Raw genomic sequence first — 24,916 nt, forward strand, 5'->3', positions numbered from 1 at the left:
CATCTGCCAGACTGCTGTGTAGAATGTGTTTTTTATCGGATTAGCCTGTGATGGGCCAGTTTGCTTCACTTCAATGTAACCAGCAAGTTTTCATGGGTTCATTTTTCCTCTGGGCACCAACAGTACAAATGTAAGATGTAAGATCTCCAAAAACACTGGCCCGCTCGGCCCCGCGCGGGAGGCCCAGCATTGATCAGTCGCAGGGGTCGCGCTGTCCTAGTTCTCTAACCCACTGGTTGCTCCAGGCTCCATCCTTGACATCTTTTTCCATTGAGCAGCCTCTGTTTGCTGTAGGTTGGGTCTGCTCATTGCTTTTATTCGGCAACTAGGCTTTGTTTCGCTTTCAACCAGGAAAGAATGGTTTTCGGCTGAAGCCTTCATACCTGCCAAGACTCAGAGGTCCTGGAACTGGAGAAACCAGATTTTCTTCCCCAAATATTCAACCGTCATACGACGTGTGCCCCGCGTTAATCTTCAGGGTAATCCTGCCTTTGAGTATGGGTGGGACACGGTTGACGGGTGCTCAACCATTGACAATCGGCATGGGTCAGTTAAGTTCTTTCCTGGTTTGTTTTTGAACTGGGAACAATGCCAAGTGCCGGACAGGTGAGATTCGTGCCGGACAGGTGAGATTCGTGCCGGACAGGTGAGACCCGTGCCGGACAGGTGAGACCCGTGCCAGAATCACTTTGAGCCTCCAACAAGAGGCGTTGACCCCCACCGAAGAACCTCTAACCTACCAGTTGCTTCCATTTTGTTTGCCCAGTGAACAATGCTGCTGTAATCTGCAAAGAGGCTGACGCTGTCCATCACCCAACCCTGTGATGCAACAGCCGTACGAGCAGCTTCAAGGAGATTCACCCAGGCACCAATGGGCTGCCTTCGGAGCCTCCATAATGACAACGTTTTGTGCGGAAGTTGATGTTTTTGTGTTATATCATGAACACTTTGTCAACTTAATGTGTCCACTTAGGCGACGTTTTAGGTAAAAAATAGCAGGTGGACACTCCTACACGAAGAAGGTGTTGCTCATGTAATTCATGCAGGGGCCAGAACCTGTGCTGGGTGGGACTGCTGTGAGGCTGGCATGGGTGACGGTGTGAAGGTACCCTACGGCTGTCGAAGGGGCAGGAAGGGCAGGCAACGATTGAAAAAGCAAAACCATTCAGGTCTGGATCTTGAAGACTAGTCGCAGAGTACTAGAGGTATTGCTGTGTACTTAGACGAAAGACGCCCTCTTTTTGGTGACCCGTAGAGTGGTGCATGCGGTGGAGGGACCATCTTCGAGGCAGTTGCGCGCTGGGGTTATTTTTTTTTTTTTTTTTTTTTTTTTTGATTTTATTCTAATAGCTTTAATTACAGTGCTTCTTTGTCAAAATGAAAACTGAAAACAAGAATACAAAACAGTTGATTACTAGTCATGTACTGAAAACAATTACGTCACTAAACAAACCAGTTCAGATATATCCTCAAGTTTAAATGTTCCAACAGCTCCAACTTCTTCAGTGTGTTGATCAAAAGTATATAAAAAGATAAGCAAAAAGGTACTTTTTTCAGATGGCAAACCTGACCCTTGAAGCTCGATGAATGCCAAGGGGGATAGTTGCACACATACAGATATAGGGATTTATCCCAAAATGAGGAAGAAAGTTTTATAATGGAATGACTCGCCAACATGCTCGACAATACATTAAGGATGTTGGGTATGTGTTATTTGTAGTTTTTTTTATTTTTTTAAATCAAGAGTAAAGTACTGTCAGATTAAATAGGGTGCACGATTAATGCAGGCTGTGCTTTGTTGGGAGGTTAGTTCTGGAGTGGTTGGCAAAAGTACAATTCACTTTCAAGGCAGAATACACTATTTTAAACCCAAAAGATAGCCTGTGTATAACTGGCAAGAATTTTTCAAGTGTTTTGATACATACAGATATTAACCTTACCCGAGTTGACCGACTGAAGCATAGAAAATGCCCAAGTGTTTTGAAAATTCAACCATTCTCAACTTGCAGTCTGTTGTAAAATCTTTTTCAAATAATGCTTGCTCAAATAAGTCTTAAGTCTCGATGTGAGCACAAGTACAAGCACAAACGCTACGAAATACAGAAAGATCCAAAGGCATAGCATTAAAAAGGATCTATATCTTACCCATGCAAAAACAGATCATTTTATTTTTAGAGATTAAGTCACATTCTAACCACTTAATTTTAGCAAGAACGGTTGTTAAAAATCATAGGCATTCAAGCTGTCACTGAAAAACCTACATAAGTCACATTTGTCCCTTGTATATTTCGAGTGTGTTACTTTAACAATTTAAGAAAGTACACTGTTCAGGGTTAAAAACCAGCAACCAAAATGGATCTAAACATAAATTTGACAAGCCAATAAAGTGGTTGGAGGCTCTACTGCGCATGAACTACTAGTGACCCATGTGTTTAAATCTCTTCCAGGTACTTGATGTTGAGCTCTGATTCCTTACAAAAAAATAGCCGAGTAATATTGCATAGGAGTACCAGAAACTGCCTCAATTGGAAACCAACTATTTACATTAAATAAGACACCTAAATGTTTTCAGGCTCGTCTTTGCCACATTTTACAGCATGGTACAATACGTACTGTGACAAAAGAAATGAAAACTGATTCCGGCACTCAATACCACAAAGTAGCACAGCTTGCCACAAAAGATAAAAGCGGAGGGCAGGGGAGGAAGTAAGATGACAGGTGGGGAAGAAACTAGGTTTCATTTCTGGTTTCGGAGTTGATTGGACAGCCAGTCCAATCCTTCATAGAGACCATCTCCACTGGTGGCACAAGTCGCCTGGATGTACCAGTTCCTGTGGCGAAGGGAATGCAGGCCAAGCTTATCTGTGATTTCTGCTGCATTCATTGCATTAGGCAGATCCTGTTTGTTTGCAAATACTAGTAAGACTGCATCTCTAAGCTCATCTTCTGCCAGCATTCTCATCAACTCCTCCCGGGCTTCATTTACTCTCTCTCGGTCGTTACTGTCCACTACAAAAATCAAACCTTGAGTGTTCTGGAAATAGTGGCGCCAGAGGGGGCGAATTTTATCCTGGCCACCTACATCCCATACCGTAAAACTGATGTTCTTGTACTCTACAGTTTCTACATTGAAACCTATAGTAGGAATAGTAGTTACAATTTCACCAAGTTTAAGCTTGTACAAAATAGTTGTTTTACCAGCAGCATCAAGACCAACCATAAGAATACGCATTTCTTTCTTGCCGAAGAGGCCCTTAAAAAGATTAGCAAACATATTCCCCATGGTGGAAATTTGATGTAGTCAACACAGAGATGAAACCTATGTCGCCCGTCCCCGGCTCTCTCCCACGCCCGCTGTTGGCGTTGACTCCGCTTCTCCTCCGAGGCGTTGGTTCCTGGGGTTATTTTTGGTAGTGTGGGAACAGATTGACCTGCTAAGCTAATTTTGTCTTATCCTGGTGAACGAGGAACTCGTGGCATGCCCCCTTCACAGCCATGGCTGGTCACTCTACACGCTAGTGTCTTTCACACGGCACACACCAGTAGGAAAGGTGACTTTGAGCATCCGTTGGTGTGAGGTGTATCCAAGCATGCGTTGGGCACGGTGGCACCAAACGCAAGGCTGGCCCTGAAGTGCTCGTCCAAGCTCCGAGGCCTGTTCTGCAGCCATTGGCATGGAACGCTGCCAGGGCTGTGTAAGGCTGCTGGCTCAAGCTGCAAGAGGGGACCAAGGTGGTTTGGTGGCATACTCCTGCCATATTCTGCTGAGGAGTCCACCTTGTCCATTTCAGCCACAGAGGGCATGGGTCGGGCACTGGGCCCACAGAAGGATATCTCATCCTCCGCCAAGTAGCCATTGTTGCGTCTGTACATGGGGTCTCCAGGGGACGGTTTATGCTCCGATCATTGTGGCTAAAATGTGCCACTGGGTTCTGAAACGTTTTTTTTCTTCTGAAAAGCCTCTCAAAGAACGCACATCACCAAGGTTTCTTTCCATATAGACTAAGATTCTGAAAACAACTGCCATTTGCACCTCAGACGTGTTCCTTCATTCTCTCAGTTCATGAAAGTTCTCAAAACTCACCTCTTCAGTCTTTGGTAAGATCCAGTGCACATTTCCCTCCCTGCCTCATATCCACGGTACCCTTTCCTCCTCCCTCCCATGCTCTGCACCATTTCCTCAGTCCCTCCCACGCTCTGCACCATTTCCTCCCTCCCTCCCACCCTGTGCACCCTTTCCTCCTCCCTCCCTCCCATGCTCTGCACCCTTTCCTCCCTCCCATGCGCTGCACCCTTTCCTCCCTCCCACGCTGTGCACCCTTTCCTCCCTCCCTCCCACGCTCTGCACCCTTTCCTCCCACGCTCTGCACCCTTTCCTCCCTCCCTCCCACGCTCTGCACCCTTTCCTCACTCCCTCCCTCCCTCTGCACCCTTCCCTCCCTCCCACTGTACCCTTTCCTCCCTCACATGCACTGCACTTTTCCCTGCCTCCCATGCACTGCACCCTTCCCTCCCTCCCATGCTCTGCACCCTTTCCTCCCTCCCACGCTGTGCACCCTTTCCTCCCTCCCTCCCACGCTCTGCACCCTTTCCTCCCACGCTCTGCACCCTTTCCTCCCTCCCTCCCACGCTCTGCACCCTTTCCTCACTCCCTCCCTCCCTCTGCACCCTTCCCTCCCTTCCACTGTACCCTTTCCTCCCTCACATGCACTGCACTTTTCCCTGCCTCCCATGCTCTGCACCCTTTCCTCCCTCCCTCCCACGCTCTGCACCCTTTCCTCACTCCCTCCCTCCCTCTGCACCCTTCCCTCCCTTCCACTGTACCCTTTCCTCCCTCACATGCGCTGCACTTTTCCCTGCCTCCCATGCTCTGCACCCTTTCCTCCCATGCTCTGCACCCTTTCCTCCCATGCTCTGCACCCTTTCCTCCCATGCTCTGCACCCTTTCCTCCCATGCACTGCACCCTTCCCTCCCTCCCATGCACTGCACCCTTTCCTCCATCCCATGCACTGCACCCTTTCCTCCATCCCACGCACTGCACCCTTCCCTCCCATGCACTGCACCCTTCCTTCCTTCCCTCGCGTGCACAGCACCCTTCCCTCCCTGCCTTGCATGCACTGCACCTTTCCCTCACTCACACATACACTGTCCCCCTTCCCTCGCGTGCACTGCCCCCGCCTTCCCTCCCTCGCTGGGTGCTGGTGTTCCCAGCCTCCTCCGTGTTTGCACACTCACTGTCCTCGGTGCACCTCGTCTGCGGATCCTTGCGAGCTGGCCTCGTGTCCTGTTGGTCTGTTCATCTCTCTGACTCCGCTGCCTCCCAAGACCAGATTTCAACTTTATAAAATACACAACTCCCCCCAGTGCTATAAATACAAACACTGGCTTCATCCTGGGTGTGAAAAGTACCCCGTGGCACGCGCTCTGACGCGGGCCGGGACACCATGGACCACCATGCAAGATGGCTCCGACGGCCACGCGCTTGGGACAGGGTCAGTCGCTGATCCCCGCTCGGTCCCAGAGCTCCTTCATGCTGAGTGCAGGCTCTGCATGGTGGCAGCGCTTTAAGTGGGCCGGGTCTCACCAGTGCTGAGCACCGGCAGTTTTTTAAAGGGGGCCTCGCAACGGGTTTCTATCGGTCTCTATTTTGTGTCCTGGCACATCCCCCCCCCCCCCTGCAGTGACAGCAGGCACATCCAGGGCCGTCCCTATGCATGGGCAGTGTGGGCAGCTGCCTAGGGGCCCTGTAGTCAGCTCTCCAACTTGGCGCCCTCACCAATGCCACAGACTACAGCATGAAAGGTGACACTGTGCAAGTGCGCCACCTAGGAAGACCCCCTCCCCTGGCCTCACTGCTATGCTATAGCAAGGGAAGCCGAGGACCCTAGCCCCCCCTCCCCCATTCCCAGTTGCAAAAGACACATTCCTCATGTTTATTCAGCAATTAGACCCCCCCCCCCATGCAGAGGCACAGCGGGATGGCAACCCTCACACCTTCAGCCCTTGATGAGCGGTTAAGAGGTGCTTGTAGGTGACTGAGAGGGAGGGGCTGCAGCTTCAGGAGCAGGGGCATCTATTCAGATGCAAACAGCCACCAATGTGTCATGTCTATGCAATTTAGAGAGGCCTCACACATTCCCTTTCTGCCCAAAAATCCTAGACCTGGCCCTTGGCTCATGGATGTGCGCTGCTCACTTCTCACTAGTGGAGAAGTTACGGCATGACGTCATGCCAGGTGAGCGTTGTAGGGGAAGGGAAATCCTTTAAAGAGAGTCTTTTTCCCTCTGGATTTCCCTTCTCTTTTTGAAACTCAGGAGCAGCAACATTGTCCTGGTGTCACCAGGGCTTTAAGTGGAAGCTTTTTCAATATTATTATCAAGCCATACTTGTTGCTTATATATCTTATGCAACTAACAACCATTGACAAAGCCAATAGTCCTGGCTTGTTGTAGGTGTAATGTTACTTGTATCATATATCTGGATGCAATGACAGAAACCGCAATATACAAGTCGGGCAGCATACACTGCTAAACACAGGTTTTTAGCTGAGGTGTTTTTAAGCCACGCCCTTAATTAGATCGGCCAGGCCCCTTTAAGAGACTCCTCCCCCTGCCCCCCTTTTATCATCCCACTTAAAGCCCTGCATGGTGGGCCATCGGGCACTGGACACCAGTGGCGTCGCACTTCTCCCATCGCATAGGGTACCAGCCTCCTATTGGTGGCCTATCGTGGACGTGCAAAGAGGCCTCTCTACGGACACTTAAGCGCTATATCCAGTTGCAAGAAACCTGGCACACCATCCTGAGCAGCTAACACTACTGGACTTCTAGGCACTGTCTCTAAGGTCGTCCAGTCAGTGGACTTGGAGGAACGCGCTGCGCATCAGTTAACGTTATATTGTAGCGCCTAGTGATATGGACATCGCGCCTGTGTGCTCTGTATCGTGAAAGCGGATTCTCTTACTTCTGGGTAGAGGTGAGGCAGCGCCCCACTCTGCAGCCCCCACGCAAGCACCCTCTGCTTGTGAATTGTGAACTCAGGGTGCCACTGGTATGCAAATACCTTCCCCAAGTAACTCGACATCTTTTTTAGTTGCGCTTCTGCTAAAGTTAGCGCTGCTTGTCGTCATAGGCCGTCACCCCGCACCGAGGGTCTCCCAAAACAGATGAGCGGTGAGCTCATGCGAGCTCGCAGGGACCTTTCTGAGCACGCGAAGACGGCCCCTGTTTGGACTGGTCACTTCTAACACCAGTGCGTCACTTCTATGTGCTCACTGCGTCTGCTGACATCTGCAGCCTCTAAGGGTCCCTCTGCAGGACTCTGTTTTCTGCAACAGTCAGATGAATTTCCCGCTTCAGGTCAAATTGTTAGTGCGTCTGTTGCTAGTATTAACAGGGGGGGGGGTATACATTTTATTCTCCCCTACGTGATGCAGTTCTATGGACAAGTTCATGAAGTTGAAATCTCGCGAACTTGCATCAAAATCATGACTTGGCAACATTTTAATTCGCAAAAGGTAAACCCGGCGTAAAAACATTCTGCCCCCGTCATGCGTTTCGGCTGGGTGGCAGCTGCAGTTTCAAAGGGACGGGCTGCTGTCAGCAGGGTGTGCCCTCTGACCTGACACGGTGACCCTGGCGGGCCAGGCCCCATGGTGCTTTCCACCTTGCATGACGGTGATGTCATACCGCCTTGTTCCTGAGGGGAGACGACCTTCTAACCCAGGCCATGAAGGTACCTGTACTCTTGCCGTGCTGAGCCAGTGGTGTAACCCAGGCCCCCCGCGGTGTCACCTTTAGCACAGTACTCTGGCTGGAGAGCTGATTAAATCCAGAGTGGGGCCCCCTCAAGTTTCGTTACGCCACTGGAGAAGCCATTCCCGTCCGTGCTGTACAGATGTGCAGTTGCTGTAGGCCCGGTCCCCCCGGGTGATGGTTACCAGAGCAAGGCATCTTTTGGGCGGCAGACTGCATTGCCATCCAGCCATGCGCGGTAGGAATAGGGCACAGCGACCTGAGATGCTGTGTCTTTAGCATCACAGGCCAATAGATCAACGGCACGGCCTTTGATGCTCCAATGAAGTTCAGCCGTAGTGTCACATGGATTTGGATTGGATCTGTGCACGGTGAGTGGTGATCCACTTAAGTTTGGCTGTAGCATTACAAGCCATTGGATTTATGACACGGCCCTTGCTTGATCCATTGACGTTCCACTGTAGCTTTATTGGCCAATAGGCAAAGACACGGCCCTCGGTGCTCCATTGAAGTTCCACTGTAGCTGTATCGTCCATTGGTCAACGACACGGCCCTCGGTGCTCCATTGAAGTTCCACTGTAGCTGTATCGTCCATTGGTCAACGACACGGCCCTCGGTGCTCCATTGAAGTTCCACTCAAGCTTTATCAGCCATTGGTCAACGACACGGCCCTTGGTGCTCCATTGAAGTTCCACTGTAGCTGTATCGTCCATTGGTCAACGACACGGCCCTCGGTGCTCCATTGAAGTTCCACTGTAGCTGTATCGTCCATTGGTCAACGACACGGCCCTCGGTGCTCCATTGAAGTTCCACTCAAGTTTTATCAGCCATTGGTCAACGACACGGCCCTCGGTGCTCCATTGAAATTCTACCTTAGCTTTATCGGCCATTGGTCAACGACACGGCCCTGGGTGCTCCATTGAAATTCTACCTTAGCTTTATCGGCCATTGGTCAACGACACGGCCCTCGGTGCTCCATTGAAGTTATTCCTTAGCTTTATCGGCCATTGGTCAACGACACGGCCCTCGGTGCTCCATTGAAATTCCACTGTAGCTGTATCGTCCATTGGTCAACGACACGGCCCTCGGTGCTCCATTGAAGTTCCACTCAAGTTTTATCAGCCATTGGTCAACGACACGGCCCTCGGTGCTCCATTGAAATTCTACCTTAGCTTTATCGGCCATTGGTCAACGACACGGCCCTGGGTGCTCCATTGAAATTCTACCTTAGCTTTATCGGCCATTGGTCAACGACACGGCCCTCGGTGCTCCATTGAAGTTATTCCTTAGCTTTATCGGCCATTGGTCAACGACACGGCCCTCGGTGCTCCATTGAAGTTCCACTCAAGCTTTATCAGCCATTGGTCAACGACACGGCCCTCGGTGCTTCATCGAAGTTCCACTGTAGCATCATCGGCCACTGGATCAATGGCGTGGCCCCTTCATTGAAGTTCATCCTCAGCGTCACACGTGTTATAAACATGCCAGTGACATTGGGAATATGTAACTGGGTGATGGGCTGGTTTGCATACAGCACCAGGCTTTCTGCGGCTCGCCTCTTGACTTCCAGCGTGTCGTACGGGGAGTGATTCCGTAGCTGGCTGTTTAAGGAGCAGGGTGACTTCATACCTGTAAGAAATTTGTGGCCAGTTCTTTTAAATGTGCCTGTTGTTGTTCTGCATAGTGATATGTACCAACCACAGTAGTAAGCTACTACATGCACCTGTGGAGTGGAGAAGTGTGGCTCAATGGTTAGAGCGTCAGACCCTGATGCAGAGGTCTAGCCCGGGACCAGAGTTCAATTCCCGCCTTGGCGGGTCTTGGGCTCAATTTCCTCGGACCCGTTATTTCTCGCCTCGGTGCCTATTCTAATCATGGGTCCCACTCTGCAACTCTGGGCAATAGCTTGCTTAATCTCCACAAAGGCCCCAACAGCGCTGGGATGCCTGGCTTCACCTTGGGGGTGCCCAGGAGTGGACATTTCACAGGGAAAAGCCAGGAAGGGTTCCACAGCGGTATGAGTACAGCGCCAGGACACCCTAGGGTAGCAGTGCGCTATACAGGTACAACACATTTACATTTACCTGCCCATGCCAAACTCAAATGTATTTGCTGCTAAGATAATTGTGCCCCTTGGTTTTGGTTTTCATTGATTAATCCGTCCATAAAACCTTTACTTTCTCTCAAATCTTTCCATGTTATGCTTGTCTAGCTAACATGTCAGCGTGTCCATCCGGGGTCTTTTAGTTGACATAGTTTGAGGTTTTCCATCTCATCGGCTCCTCTATTTCACTTTTTAATGCCGAGATTCATGTCGCTTCTAGGGAGCTTGCGTATCCCTGTTTCTCGCAGAGGTCCCCTCTTCTGTATGTAGACTGGGGGCCATCTTTGAGCTGCGGTGCCAACATCGGGTAGCCCAACTTCTATGGACAGTAGTTCTCATAGACATGGTAGTCTATGGTGATAAAAACCCTGGCCTGCATTTGAAATCTTCAAAGCTGGTAATTTGGAATGCAAATTGGAGAGGTTTCCCCTTCTGCTGTTAACATGTAATTAAAAAAAAGTTTTAAAAACTTTGTAAACAAAACAAAAAAAATACATGGAGAATCCACAATTGGTGACTTCTCTCTGGATGGGACGAGTCAGTGGCCTGCACTGTACTAGAAATCAGGCGTGTCCAACGCTGGCCCTCGATGGCCGGATCTCGGCTCCATTATCATGACAGGCTAGGGTGAACAGATTCCCAAAACAGAAAACTGGGGACAAGTCATAAACATAGAAGTAGGACTACAGTTTACACTGTTGGCTGGATCTTGGTCCAGGCAGTGACCTCTGACTCCAGTGAGCAGGGTCATGCTGTCGGTTCGGGCACGCTGTTGCCCCGATGGCTGGCATAATGACATTTTTGCTGCGTTGTAGAAAGAGAAGGGAAATCCAGACAGAAAATATCTCTTTAAAGGACTTTCCTTCCCACAACAACCTCATCTGGAGTGACATCACGCCGTAACATCTCCAGTAGTGAGAAGTGAGCATGCGCACATCTTTTTAACCCCAGTGCGTAAACAGCCACTACTCAAAAACCGTGACATTTCTGTGCTCATCCCAACCAATATCCCAAAACCAGGACATTTATTCAGCTTTGAAGAAAGGGTCCGGACCCCGGGACACTTAAAGAATCACCGAGAAAATCGGGACCACTGGTCACCCTATGCCAGGCCCATAAAAGTGACTGAAAGGAACTCCTTTACTAAATCGGTGTCCATCCTCAGTGCTTCGAATGGAAATCCAGAAGTGCTGGTACTCGCGCCTCCTAAATATTTCCCAGCCCTGTCGTGGTGTTTTTTAAGCAGAGCTTCATGCCCCTCAGTTTGCCCCACAACAGGGGGCGGGGCGGAAGAGCTGGAAAAGAAGGAAGCGGACCATGGGGAGAGGAAATGAAGTCATATGAAAGAGCCAATGAGAAAGCAGCCTTGTGAATGGAATTAAACCAATCTTGTGTGTTGTATCACATAGCAATAGAGCTCAGTAGAGGCCATCGTTAGGACTCTGCTCTGCAAGGTGGACGCAGCAAAGCTTAACAAATTCATGGGTGCCCCCTGGAGGGTTGGGGTCCCCCCTGCACCCCAGGGGTCTGTTACGCCCCAGGAGCACGGCCCTTTCAGCCGCTAATTTCACCACGGGATAAATGGTACTCTGCACTTTGATGTTTTACTGTGGGTCACAATTACCAGTCGGTTCCAGGTTTCACAAGGAGGCAAAACAGGATTTACCGCACATATGACAAGCCGCTGGTAAAGAGGGCCAGTGTTTATTGTATGCGGCCCATAAACCTAGGACGCTCGTGTTTCCAAGCACTTCAGCATTGTCGGAGGGCGAACTGAAGCACACAGAGAAGGCGATTTGCCCAAGATCACACCATTAAGTTAAGTTGGTGAGCTGGGACTAGGCGCCCAATCAGTAAACGTCCACTTTCTAAAAAGTCCCTCATTCTGGCGCTATATTATGTCCCGAGCCTCTGGGCGCAGCCGCGTCCGCTCTCCGGTTACAGCGCTTACAGCGCGTGGGGGAGGGGGGCTGCGGCAGCCTGTCGGGTCCCTGTCACATGGAGGCCATTTTGGTATTTTGTTTTGCTTGCAACGGGTGTTGCGTGCGCTGCCAATCACCGGCTGCTTTTCAGAAGCGCAGCAACTCGGAGGCCTTCAAGTCCCCCGGCCTGTGACATGTGTGCAAACAGGAGGTTAACAGGTTCACGTGCCAGCGAGATTCACAAGCCATATTTGTTCTCTCTGGGAGACTTGGCCAGCCCTGCACTGTGGGGGGAGGCCCCACGGGTGAGCCGAGAAGCCGACGCCACAGGCATGCCTAAGATCACACCGTGCGATGGGGCGACGCTGGGATAGAACCCAGAGAACACGCCATACACACCCTTCCCTGTGAACGAGTGACAAGAATCACTGGTAATTGAGTAAATGCGGGCTGTGGAAACAAGATATCCCTGTGTAGCGTTGAACACATCTTCAATATCGCCTGTCGTATTTTAACCTGCTCTGTCCTGGCACACTGCCCCTATCGGACCCTTCCCGGTGTCGTGCCTCCCACAGATGTGAAGAAATGTAGGCACTCGGCTCCGCCTCATTTGAAGCGCCGCCTCCGGTGAAAACCTCCTGTAGATATATTTTGTACATTTTTATAGTGCCTAGCCTGCCCGTAGAAGGGCCTTGCAGCGCTGTCATTCACCAGTGGTACACGGACTAGAGTATTTCATAATTAAAAGAATGAAGAGAGCTATAATGAAGAAATACAGCAACGAGAAATATAAAGGAACATTTCAAAATGACGGATAACGCATTGCACAGCAGGTTGACCTAACCACCATACCCTTAAAAAAAAAAAAGTCACTATAACTCAAATATGACTTTAAACTTGCCTCTGAATGTGCGTAAAAATACTTAGGAAACTGATATAATTACCGGCAAACTATGAACGTAATAAATAGATAACCCAGATCAGAGTCTATGAAAAAAATTTTTTTAATGGTATCCAAGATATATTAATGTAAAAAAACAATTTACAATGTTTGATGAAGTACATGAACCAAGGTTCATAAACAGCAAATATGTCTCCTTTGATCAGTTACTATGAAAATACATCTGATGAATCACTCCCACTTCTACATGCATTCATTTGAGATTGATGTATCATGGTCCATCGAATATCACATACTGTTCACTATATCTATGGCCTCCTAGTGTGACTCTATATTCAGTTCAAATCAGAAAAAGAGCGATTACAATTCTAAAGACTTAATTGATTTAGAAAACAATTGCAGACACAATATGGCAGAAGCATAAAATCAAGTATATATATATATATATATATATATATATATATATATATATATAAAAGTGAAAATAATGTGATATTCTATGGACCATGATACATCAATCTCAAATGAATACATGTAGAAGTGGGAGTGATTCGTCAGAGGTCAGTCCTGTTACCCCAGACACCGCTCTGAAAGCAGGAGTTGTCAAGACGCACCGAGACTACCGAAAAAATCCCTAAGAATGGACTTCTCTTTTAAGGTCTGATGTCTTGAATCTTACAGTCTCCAGGTGAGACACTACAGTTCATATGTAGTGGAACCTACTACTCTGAAAGGATTTTACTAAACGGAAGAGGTAGTTCTAGAGGGCCGTGGTATGGACACAGAAACCCCAAAACCCTAATACGAGTTCTAAAACCTTAGAAGTGCACAAAGAACAAACGAGGCACATCTTTTAATACACGAAGAGTGCACATCTAGGCCTCTTAAAAAATAGATATTTTCCACAAAGTATTTCACTCTGGGACCTAGAAGAGAGTGCTAATAAACTGATGTTCCTGTCCTTCCATGCAGTCATCGTTTGTGGTAAATACCATTTTAAAAGGACATTGCAAAGCTGATTTTAATTTATATTTATGAGATACGTTCTATTTTTTTTTATAGAATTGGAATCCTTTTAATATCGGTGTGCGTTCAAATGACAAACTAGTGGGAAAATGTTAACCCTGAATATGCAGCAGAAAGCTTCATATTTTGCCTTTTTTTGCTACATAATTAAGACATTTTTGCAAGTTAATATAATTAATGTTAATATAAATGTATGTGTCTATATATATATATATATATATATATATATATATATATTAATAAACAGTACTGTATTAGTTCAGTATTAGTTGCAGGTGAGGCCAATAAGAGCTGTTAATGCCCACTTCAGATGAGTGTATAATGGTGATCTTAATTAATCCAAATTCTCTTTGTCGCGATCTTCCCCTGAACCCCAGTGATACCGCTTGATTTTGAACACTGAAGGGAAGGAACCAGGGCTATGGACTTGAACAATATAATAATAGAGCAAGGAACAGGCCTGCAAGTGGAATTAGAAGTTTCTAACAAATGTAATTTGAAAAAAGCACCCTGTTCTAGAATACAACTAACTCCTGATAGGCCAATATGTCCACCAATCAACAACCAGTTGTACCAATACCTGTCTAGGATGTGTCCGGATGTAGGTGATGTGGTGGTGATGAAGGAACCACGGGACTTAGTCTGGTATAAGATTGTCGTGTGACAGCCGTCGATGGCACAAGTGCGCACTAACTGTGAGGTGATAACAGCTCAGAGGTAGTATCTGTAAACCAGTTCATTAATTTACATAAGTACTCAACAATCTGTCAAATGTAACTCTTCAATTGACAATGTTAATTTTAACACACATTAAAAGTATTTTCTCAAAGCGTGAGACTATTCAGATATTTTACATTAACATGTGAAACTTAATGTTTTATACATCCAACATTGCACAATTTAGAAGGGTAACACAGCCGGTGACAGTGTAAAATACAAACAATTGAAACTCTCAAGAATTGAGAGACGCATACATTTACAAACATTGAGACGGTGCCAATTCTGGTAGTCGACGTTTCAGTCTTCGATGGAAAAAATGGAAGTGGCCATCATCAGGGCAAAGAAACTCGCAGCCCGAGTGCCCACGCATATCAAGCCTCCACTGTACTGTCCAAACCACTCGTCCGCATTACTCTGGCTGATTACATTTGGACCAGCTAAGGATTTAGGGGAATACACAAGAGATTTTCTTCCGCGTAGGAAAATGGAAATAAAACACAAGATGAAATCCACACTGCCGCAGACAGATGGTGGTCTGCTTATGGAATATGGGGAATTTCATTAACTATACGGCATTCGTTTAACGGGTCCTCGCCTCATTAGAATATAACATGCTTGAATCTGCAGCCTGGCGGGAACAGTCAAAGGCCACATCTCTCAACCGGGCATGCGTTCTGCTCCGGTCCAGAGCTAAAGTAGCTCAGCAAGGGATCCCGTCCAACCCTCCTCAGCGATTTATATAGGCCTTGGCCATGTAGATGTATGTTTGAGTAAACAGTGTGTCCACTCAGGTGCTGGACCAGTGCCGGCGAAGCTTGGAGCATTATGGTCAATTGTCCAGTTGAAGAGCCAGTCAAGTAAGTGGTAAAGTCTGACTCTGTCTAAGTATCACCACCCAACCCTCACCTTCCCTCTGAATGACCGCTTAAGTGGAGTCAGTGTCGGCTAAGGCCAAGGCGTAATGTTGCAGACTACTGCGCCCGCCATCTACCTTGACGCAGTGCACCACTGTGCACCTTCCCAAAAGAGCGCTAAAGCTGAGAAAGGAGATGCATGGATTATAAAAATAAAACCTACAAGAACTGAAACCTTACATAACGACTTGGAGGAGCTTTTGTAGGAGAAGGGATTGCGGTCTGTGGCAGGGAGACCAAGAAGTTGTTAACTGGGAGGGAGGCGGGGAGAAACTGTGAACTGAGAAAAAAGAGCAAGCTTTCGAGAAGTTGGTAAAGTGAGGTCTCTTTAATAGAAATGGGCCGCCTACCTCGTGGTGAGGTGGCCCTCGAGGAAAAACTGACGAAGACGACGGACAAGGGGGTACTGTACAAACCTAGATTCCTAGCCATGCTCCATGTTCGTGGACGGGACTGTTCTCCTTGTAGTGACCTAACCCTCGGTGGTGTTATTGCACTGTACACAGAATCTTGATAGGGTATCTTACAGAATGAAAAAGCCAAATAAATGGAATTGAAAGCAAACGCGGATAGCGCAGCAGAGGTAGCGGTGAGAACGTTGCTGGCTTCGTGCAGTTGGGTAGATGGGTATCCATGCTGCGAGTATACGTCTTTCGTCGTCTCTGAGCAGCATTTGACAGGCCGGCATTTTATCTCTGCAGCCTGGTATTATTTTGTCTTTAATAATTGCCATCTCGTAATCCTTTTCCGCCATTACATGGCAGGCGCCTGAGAGAAGCGACTGATCTCAAGAGAGGTTCTCAATTTACAGCCGGATCCCCCCGTTGTTGACTTGAACTGTCAATGTCCTGAAGATGGCTATTTTTAAATATATATTTTTTTTAAAGAGTACATGAACAGATTGTCTAGAAAGGTATACAATGATTCTAATTGCATTTTACAAATGCAGTTATTAAGAAAGTGAAATGTAATTGAGGCCAGCTGTGTAAATTTGATTTACCGGCTTTAGGTTCGCGTCTGGAGGGCCAGAGTTTGGGGGACAGTGGCGGGCCTTTGTGCAGACAGACTCACTGGGTAGGGCAGTGGTGCACAGGGAGCACACCCTTTGACTTTTGAGCCCTGTGGCCACTGCACTGCCCACCCTGCCTCTCAGTAACCCCCCCGCCTCTGAATAGCTTATTTTCCTAAAACAGCCCCCCAAGCTGTCAAGACACCCCTTATTAGAACCCTTCCTCCTGTCTTCGGGGCATCAGTCTCCTCTAGCCTCACCTGAGACTGGACACTCCTCTCTGTCCATGAAAAGTGCCCCACACTCTACGTCTCTCTGCAGCCCTTGCCTAGTTATGGGCTGTCCCCTGTGCCTGTCGTTACGACAGCCCCTACCTTTCCTCTTCACCGGTCAGTCGGGCCACATCACTGCTCGCTACCACTCTTCCCACAGGTCTGTCCTCTCCACAGTCCGGTCCCCATCCTCTGGTGAGGCCCATACACACACATCTCTTAGTCATCACTCTCTCCATAGCTCCGCCCTCTCCTCAGTCCTATACCCATCCTCTGCTGAGGCCCATACACACACATCTCTTAGTCATCACTCTCTCCCTAGCTCCGCCCTCTCCTCAGTCCTATACCCATCCTCTGCTGAGGCCCATACACTCACATCTCTTAGTCATCACTCTCTCCATAGCTCCGCCCTCTCCTCAGTCCTATACCCATCCTCTGCTGAGGCCCATACACACACATCTCTTAGTCATCACTCTCTCCATAGCTCCGCCCTCTCCTCAGTCCTATACCCATCCTCTGCTGAGGCCCATACACACACATCTCTTAGTCATCACTCTCTCCATAGCTCCGCCCTCTCCTCAGTCCTATACCCATCCTCTGCTGAGGCCCATACACACACATCTCTTAGTCATCACTCTCTCCATAGCTCCGCCCTCTCCTCAGTCCTATCCCCATCCTCTGGTGAGGCCCATACACACACATCTCTTAGTCATCACTCTCTCCATAGCTCCGCCCTCTCCTCAGTCCTATACCCATCCTCTGCTGAGGCCCATACACACACATCTCTTAGTCATCACTCTCTCCCTAGCTCCGCCCTCTCCTCAGTCCTATACCCATCCTCTGCTGAGGCCCATACACACACATCTCTTAGTCATCACTCTCTCCCTAGCTCCGCCCTCTCCTCAGTCCTATACCCATCCTCTGCTGAGGCCCATACACTCACATCTCTTAGTCATCACTCTCTCCATAGCCCCGCCCTCTCCTCAGACCCCTACTCTCACATCGCAGTTATCGCTGTCTCCCTGGGGCCTGTCCTCTCCTCAGTCCTATACCCATCTTCTGCCCTTAACTTCATCTCTCAGTCATCACTCGGCCCTAGGTCTGTCCTCTCCACAGTCCCACGCCCGTTCTATTTCACAACCCCCGTGCTCACCACAGCCCTCTCCCTCTGTATAACTCCAGTCACACATACCTGCCCTTCAAGACGCGCTCCTCACCTCTTTACATCACTCCTCCTGCACCCGCTCCACTGAGCCCCATCTGCGTCATACCCCCTTCGGTACTACCCTTTCCTCCTCTTGCCCCCTTTGACAGACCAAGGAGCCCCATGTGCACGAGTTTAAAACTGCCCAGGGCGCCACGGCTTCCCAGCAAGCTTTGCGGTGTTTAACTTATGCACACACCCCTTCTCCCTGCTGTCCGGCCCGTGCAGGCCTCACCCATGGCCCAGGTAACCCCCAAACCTCCCCCGCCCTTCATTCCTGGCTCCTCCATACACGGCCCCTTCTCTTCGCCTCTCTGCCATGTGTAGTCTCCGCTCCTTCCATTCTGCACCACCCCCGGGGTCCCACCCTCTCATGGGGTCCCACCCTCTCATGGGGTCCCACCCTTTCTCTCTCCCATCTCTCGGCCCCCAGTCCTCTCCCTCCCACTGCTCGACCACGCCCTTCAGCGCCCCCTCCCACCATTAGCCCGCTTCCCCCCTCCATCCCTCGGCCCCTCCCCTGTCCAGCCCCCCATGGGTTAAGCCCCCTCGCTCTGAGCGGACGGAGGCTGGGGGGGGGGGGGAGGTGGGGGAAGGCTTTGCCGCCTCCCGCCCTCCCCCCCGCGCCGCTCGCCATTGGCTGAGGGGGAGGGCGGATCTGCGGCGGGGGCAGAGTCCCGGCCTGGAGCCCTGCGGATCCGGAGCCTGGCGCTGCTGCTGACGCGCCGTGTGAGGCTGGGAAGGGCGGGCACGTTACCGCCGGAGGGGCAGGTGTGAGGGGCGGGAAAGGCTCACGCTCCCTCACAGGGAAGGAGAGACACGTTCGTGAGCCCCCATTAGTGCACCTTCATGCTGATGGCAGACTCTTACGCAGCAGTATGACAGGGTCGTAAACTGCGAGTAAAGATTTACGCAGGGCTACGACTCCATCTGTAACCCCGACGCGAAGTCCTCCTATATAGCGTTAAAGCATTGCAGGTCTGCCTGCTAACGTGAGGCCTTTTATTAGGCGCTATACCCGGGGCGTGAGCTGTTGTAAAAACCCTAATGGGGGTAGTACCCCAGACAACTCTTGGTGCAGGTGTTGAGACCCACAGCACAGTGGCATGAGAACCATACAAAGCATCCTAGCATCTTAAGAGCTCATAGAGGTGTTAGCGTTCCTATCAAGCGCTACATCCAAGTAATACTTCCGTCAACATCACGTCAGTGTAAGGCGCCTGTGCAGTCTTATCACATGGATTGAGGCTTCGAATATCGTGGTGAGAGGGCCCGTCATTATTTTCGGGTGTATGTGTCTATAAATCATTGTGTCAGTCACCCCCTCCCCGGACACATCCCAGCAGGCTGTAAACCCGCCAATAAACCGCTCAAGTTCTGTCTGTGTCCATGGCTTTGCCGACGCAGCTTTATGACATCCCAGCACGGTGGTCGAGGTGTAACTTTCCAGCCGGTGGCGAGACCCTCGTTAACACATCAGGCCGTGCGACTCCTGCAAAGTATTCTATCAAAAGGGCCGATGTACACAACGTCATATAATATAGTGGAGGAAGGTTGTATGACCGCTGTACATTAGCGCTGTATTGCAATTACTACGGCTTCTCGACGCTGTCAGGCTGGGGGTATATCCACGTCTTAGGGTCTGATCACGAGTGAAGGCGTGATACCACACGTCTGTTATTTATCAGGTGCCATAACACCTGTTATGAGTTCATGGGGAATAACATGCGGATTTGGTGTGTAACGCAGCCGAATCAGCGGATGTTTTCCCTGTTGAATATGGGCAGGCTTGTACTGCAGAATTAAAAATTTGCAAACATTCGTGACAAGAATTTACAATTCTATTAAGGACACGGAGGCGAGGATTATGCTTCTCATTTTCTTTGCTGAAAATTCTCAGCAGCCAATCAGAAAGTAAAAAGTCAAATAGATACTACAATACCCATAAACCTTAGTGGGTATCACATGACAACCATAGAGTAGACCCCTATATAAGGAGCATAAGAGAATACTACATCCTCTTTCTTTGTGTGAAAACAGGTAAGTCAAAATATAGTCACAGTCTGGTATACAAGAACAACTGGAAAGAGTCCATGCAACAGAAGGAAATCCAAAAGGCCAACGGCAGCAACGAGAAAACTTGAAGTCAGCTTCAATGTACCAGCATGTCCTGGGAGACGACGAAAAACCCTTCTTTAAAGGGGAAAAGGCAGCAAACTTCACTTGAGATCAGAACCTGAAATAGAAAGATAAAGCCGTAATACCACACTCCCAGGAAGGCATGGAGCAACAGGGAAGGGAAAAAATCAGCATAAATACACATTGCATTATGAAGCAATTCAAATCAGACAGCACAGTACTGAGAATGGGTGGGATAATCCTCGCCTCCGCGTCCTTAATAGAATTGAAAATTCTTGTCACGAATGTTTGCAAATTTTTAATTCTGTGTCCGGACCGGAGGCTCCGATTATGCTTGTTCAAAGCTGCGTCACCACAACAGATGCAACATTTACAATAGGTTTATAATAAAAAGTTTTAAATGTAGAGTCAGAGGACCAATCGGCTGCATTCATAATGTCCAATAAACTGACCCCATAGAAAAGGCCTTGGAGGCCATGGCACCACGAGCAGAATGAGCTCCAAATGTGCAGACATCAATACCAGCTTCGCTCATGAGCCAGCGCACCCATCGTGCCAGTGTAGCTGGGATCACTGGACGAAAAGGTTTCTGTAGAGCAATCAACAATTGACCTGCCATATCTTGACGAAAACCTGCAGTACTCCCCTCATAATCCCGAATACATAGTACCACACACAGTTTGGGATTGTCAGGAAACGCAGGATAAGTGACGGAAGTGGTGTTACCTTTAGTGCGTCTGGTGACCAAAAAAGTAACACCCTTAGGAGAGAATCTGCGACCCGCTAGATCGAGGGCGCGGATATCAGAGACGCGTTTACATGATACCAAACAAAGAAGCATAGCTAGCTTGGCAGAAAGCTGTTTGCGAGACAAACCTTGATTTACAGGCCATGAATCCAAGAAACGTAAGATAATGGAGACATCCCAGAGCTCGGAATATTTAGGACACGGTGGTTTTACCAACCGGATACCCCTAAGTAATTTACACACTAATGGATGGTCGCCAAGTGGTTTGCCCTCAATGGCCACGTGACCTGCCGAGATGGCTGATCGAAAATTATTGACAGTGCGATAAGCAAGACCTGAAGCGGCTAAGGACGCTAAGAAGTTCACTACCAAGGAGACATCTGCTGCAGCGGGATCCACCTCCCGTGGTGAGCACCAATCGCACCATCGTTTTCATGCTGTGGAATAACGTTTATGTGTGTTGGGCGACCAAGCCTCACTGATGAATCTGGTAGCGTCTCTCGAAAGGCCTGGGACCTTCCAACGATCCCCGAAATTCGCCAAGCGACCAGCCGTAGTTGACCTGATGTTATCAACGGATGTGGAGATTGGAGACGGTCTAACAACAGATTCCACCGCAGGGGAAGAAGAACCGGAACCGCACATAACATTTCTAGAAGTACTGGGAACCACGCTTGAGCCCTCCAAAGAGGAGTGATCAGAATCAATTCCGAGCGATAACAATTGGTTCGGGCCAGGACCCTTGAAATCATTACAAACGGAGGGAACGCATAACAAAGCATTGGCGGCCATATTCGCAGAAAAGCATCTGTGGCAAGAGCCTCCGGATCCGGACGCCAGCTGAAGAACTCCGGAATTTGTTTGTTGAGTCTGGAGGCTAACAGATCGATCCGACAAGGACCCACATCTTGTTCAACAATCGGAACATTCGAGGATGAAGCCGCCAATCGCAGAAATCTCGGAGATGTCTGGAATTCCAATCTGCAACTTGGTTGCTGCACCCTGGAAGATACTCCGCCACTACAAAGAGACTGTTATGAAGGCAAAAGTGCCAAAAGTCCTTGGCAATCTCTGCTAGAAGTCGGGACCGAGTCCCACCCAACTTGTGACATACTGAACCGCTGACACGTTGTCCATGCGGAGAAGGATGCAACAATTTGTCTGACGGGGCGAGAGGCAACGAATCGCAAAGGAGCCCGCCAGAAGCTCAAGGCAACTGATGTGAAGATTCAACTCCTCTGGAGACCAACGGCCGCCAGTTGACACTTGACCGCATCGGGCTCCCCAACCCCACCGACTGGCATCGGATTCGATCACTACCTCCAGGGTGGTGCCGAATAGGGCTCGACCGTTCCACGACTCCATATGTTCCAGCCACCACAACATCTCCCACCTCGCCTCCTCTGAAAGAGGGATCTGATCGGAATACCTGAGGCCTTTCTGGGGATGGCGTATTTTGAGGCGTTGAAGCACTCTGTAATGAAGGGGACCCGGAAAGATCGCTTGTATAGAAGAAGCTAACAACCCTACGACCCGGGCTACAGACTTCAAGGACACAGTCTGCTTGTTCAAAATCAACCTCAACTCTCTCTTGATTGATCTGATCTTCTGCTGGGGTAAGAGGAGTTGACAAGTGAGGGAGTTGACAAGAAAGCCCAGAAACTCCACCGACTGAGAGGGAATCCATACAGATTTTTGAGGGTTGACCAAGAATCCCAGATTCTGGAAGAGATCCGTGGTCCAGGCAAGATGTTGCAAAACAAGACGAGGACACTGACCCATGATGAGAATGTCGTCCAGATAAATGATGAGGCAAACACCTCTGGCACGAAGAAATTCGACCACAGGCCTCAGAAGCTTCGTGAAGCACCAAGGTGCTGACGAGAGGCCGAAAGGAAGGACTTTGTACTCGTACCACATTCCCTGCCATTGGAATTGAAGAAAACGACGATGAGGTCCGTAAATGGGCACCGACAGATAAGCATCTTACAGATCTAGGCGGACCATCCAGTCCCCTTCCTGAAGAAGATCGCGAAGAAGATGGATCCCCTCCATCTTGAAGTGACGATATACAACCCATCCATTGAACTCCTTGAGATTTAAAACAAGCCTGGATCCACCCCCCTTCTTCTGAACTAGGAAGACGTTGCTGACAAAGCCCTGAGGATGACGAACCGTCCGCTCTATGGCCCCTTTTTGTAGTAGCAAATCTATCTAGCTGGAAATGAAAAACCTGATACAGATGGGAAAAGACCATCGGTCGCGGGGGAAGAGTCTGAGAGGGAGAATGAAAAAACTCTATTTTGTAACCCTGCACCTAATCCAGGATCCACGCATCCTGCGAGATCTCATGCCATTTGTGGAGAAAATACTGGAGACGGCCCCCCTATTGAACCTCTGAAAAGGGAATTAAGCTCACCTGAAGGAGTGGCACCGCGTTGACCTCCTTGGTTGCCTCCATAGCGTCCCTTTTTGTTGTAATTACGGGATCCACGTGTGGGGTAGAAATTGGCGGAAGAAGTGGACTCATGATATCTTCCACGTTGGGAATCATAGCCTCGCTGGGTGCCTCTTTGGTAACCTCGGCCGAACGACCGCCCCCTATGTCGTCCGGCCCATCCAAAAACCGGGCGAAAATCCAGCTTTAAGGAACCCTGTGCTTTATCAAGGCCACTGAAGGTTGTGACAAACTTAGTTAATTCCTTTAAAAAAGGTTGACCAAAGAGGAGACCCTGAGCCAAAGGGCCGGACTCAGAAGAAGACAACTCTGCTAACTTCGGATCGAGTTTTAAAAGAATAGAGCGGCTGCGCTCACTGGACATGGCACAGTTTGCATTGCCTAGTAAACATATGGCACGTTGAGCCCAACCAATTAAATCATCTGGATTGATAATCTGCCCTGAGGCTTTGGAAATGTAACCCAAATCCAACATTTTTGTTAGGGGGCCGGACAAATCAAGCAACTTATCCTGGCAGGATCTCCAGGCACGACCTAGATCTTTCTTAGGATCCTTCGTGTATTTTTTAAGATATGTGAACATGGAAGGATCTACATCCGGAGTATCCGCCACCTTGTCCGCGAGGTCTGGACGTGGGCATTCAGAACGCAAACGCGCTCTAACATCCTTATCAAAAGGTTGACGTAAGTGGGAATGGACATAGGTCGCAACTTCAGTAGAGGGGAGCCATGAGGAAGAATTAGGATGGACAATTGTAGAAGACTCAAACGTCAATAAAGTGGGATGTGAGGGGGTATCCACAAACCGCTCTTTGCGTGATTTCTTTGCGGGAGGAGGTGAAGGCTCCGACTCCGACGTCGTACCAGAGGAGGTATTTCCATCATCTCTAGGAGGTGAACTAGAAGGAGTGTCTTTGGACGTAGAGACATATGAATGTTCCGATGCCAAGGTTTTTACGAGGTTCGCAAAATCTGAAGAATGTGGGTTTTTTGAACGCTTAACACCCGATGAAGACCGGGACGTTGAGGCAGGAAGCCAGCCTTGCTGCAAGGCATAATTACATAAATGGCGCTTCAAGGGTTCAATAGCCTTGACCATAGCTTTATTAACGGAGTGTTGAACTCCCACATCTAGGGCTTCCACGAGCTCATGTTCCAACGACCCAGAGGGTTCCTCCTCAAAATAGTCTGCCTCATCATCATAATATTCAGACATGTTGGGCACTAAGAAGTGTCAAAATATATACCCACAGGAGGAAATAATGGAGCTAATATACACTGTCAGAGGTGCAAAGAACTGTAGGGCAAATGACAGTGACCAATAAGGGGAGTGGCGAACCCCAGGCAAGCCAAGCAACACAGGAATGTAGAAATTCCAAAGTGCTTAAATATGTAAATATGGAGGGAGGGCTTGCCTATAAATGCCACTCTGGGCAGAGCCTATGCCAATTATACAGCCCAAACCCTTACAGAAGACCTGGTCGTCGCTGAGGAGGCTGGCAAGGTCGTGGGTATAGAGCAAATGAAAGCGCTGCTCCTGCGCTTCAGAAATACCGGGTATTCACTGAGGGAAAAAACCGCCATGCAAATATGGCCACCGCGCATACGCGGAACGGCCGAAACACAAGCCAGAAAGAGGACTGCGCGTGCAGAGCGCGCGCGTCCTCACTCCCAGTCTCCCACTCCACCTAAAGGGTTGCGGGTACAATGCGCCCGTAACCGGGAGGCAGGAAGCGCTCCCAAG

The 24,916-nt window shown here is 49.1% G+C and overlaps 2 protein-coding genes across 3 annotated transcripts in view; one reads left to right on the forward strand and one right to left on the reverse strand.

Annotated features, from left to right (window-relative positions):
• INSR (insulin receptor) overlaps nt 1–24,916 on the forward strand; it is a 334,293-nt gene that overhangs the window by 181,052 nt on the left and 128,325 nt on the right. The gene's annotated exons all lie outside the window — the stretch shown is intronic.
• On the reverse strand, nt 1,309–3,391 carry LOC146772315 (ADP-ribosylation factor 1). Its single transcript, XM_085639761.1, has one exon. The coding sequence runs from the start codon at nt 3,281–3,283 to the stop codon at nt 2,738–2,740; it is 546 nt and encodes a 181-aa protein (XP_085495887.1). The 5' UTR covers nt 3,284–3,391; the 3' UTR covers nt 1,309–2,737.

The sequence above is a fragment of the Triturus cristatus genome, chromosome 12 (assembly GCF_964204655.1).
Source record: "Triturus cristatus chromosome 12, aTriCri1.1, whole genome shotgun sequence".
NCBI lineage: Eukaryota > Metazoa > Chordata > Amphibia > Caudata > Salamandridae > Triturus > Triturus cristatus.

Coding starts and splice junctions, on each gene's coding strand:
- LOC146772315 (XM_085639761.1), bottom strand. CDS start 3,283: ATGGGGAATATGTTTGCTAATCTTTTTAAGGGCCTCTTCGGCAAGAAA.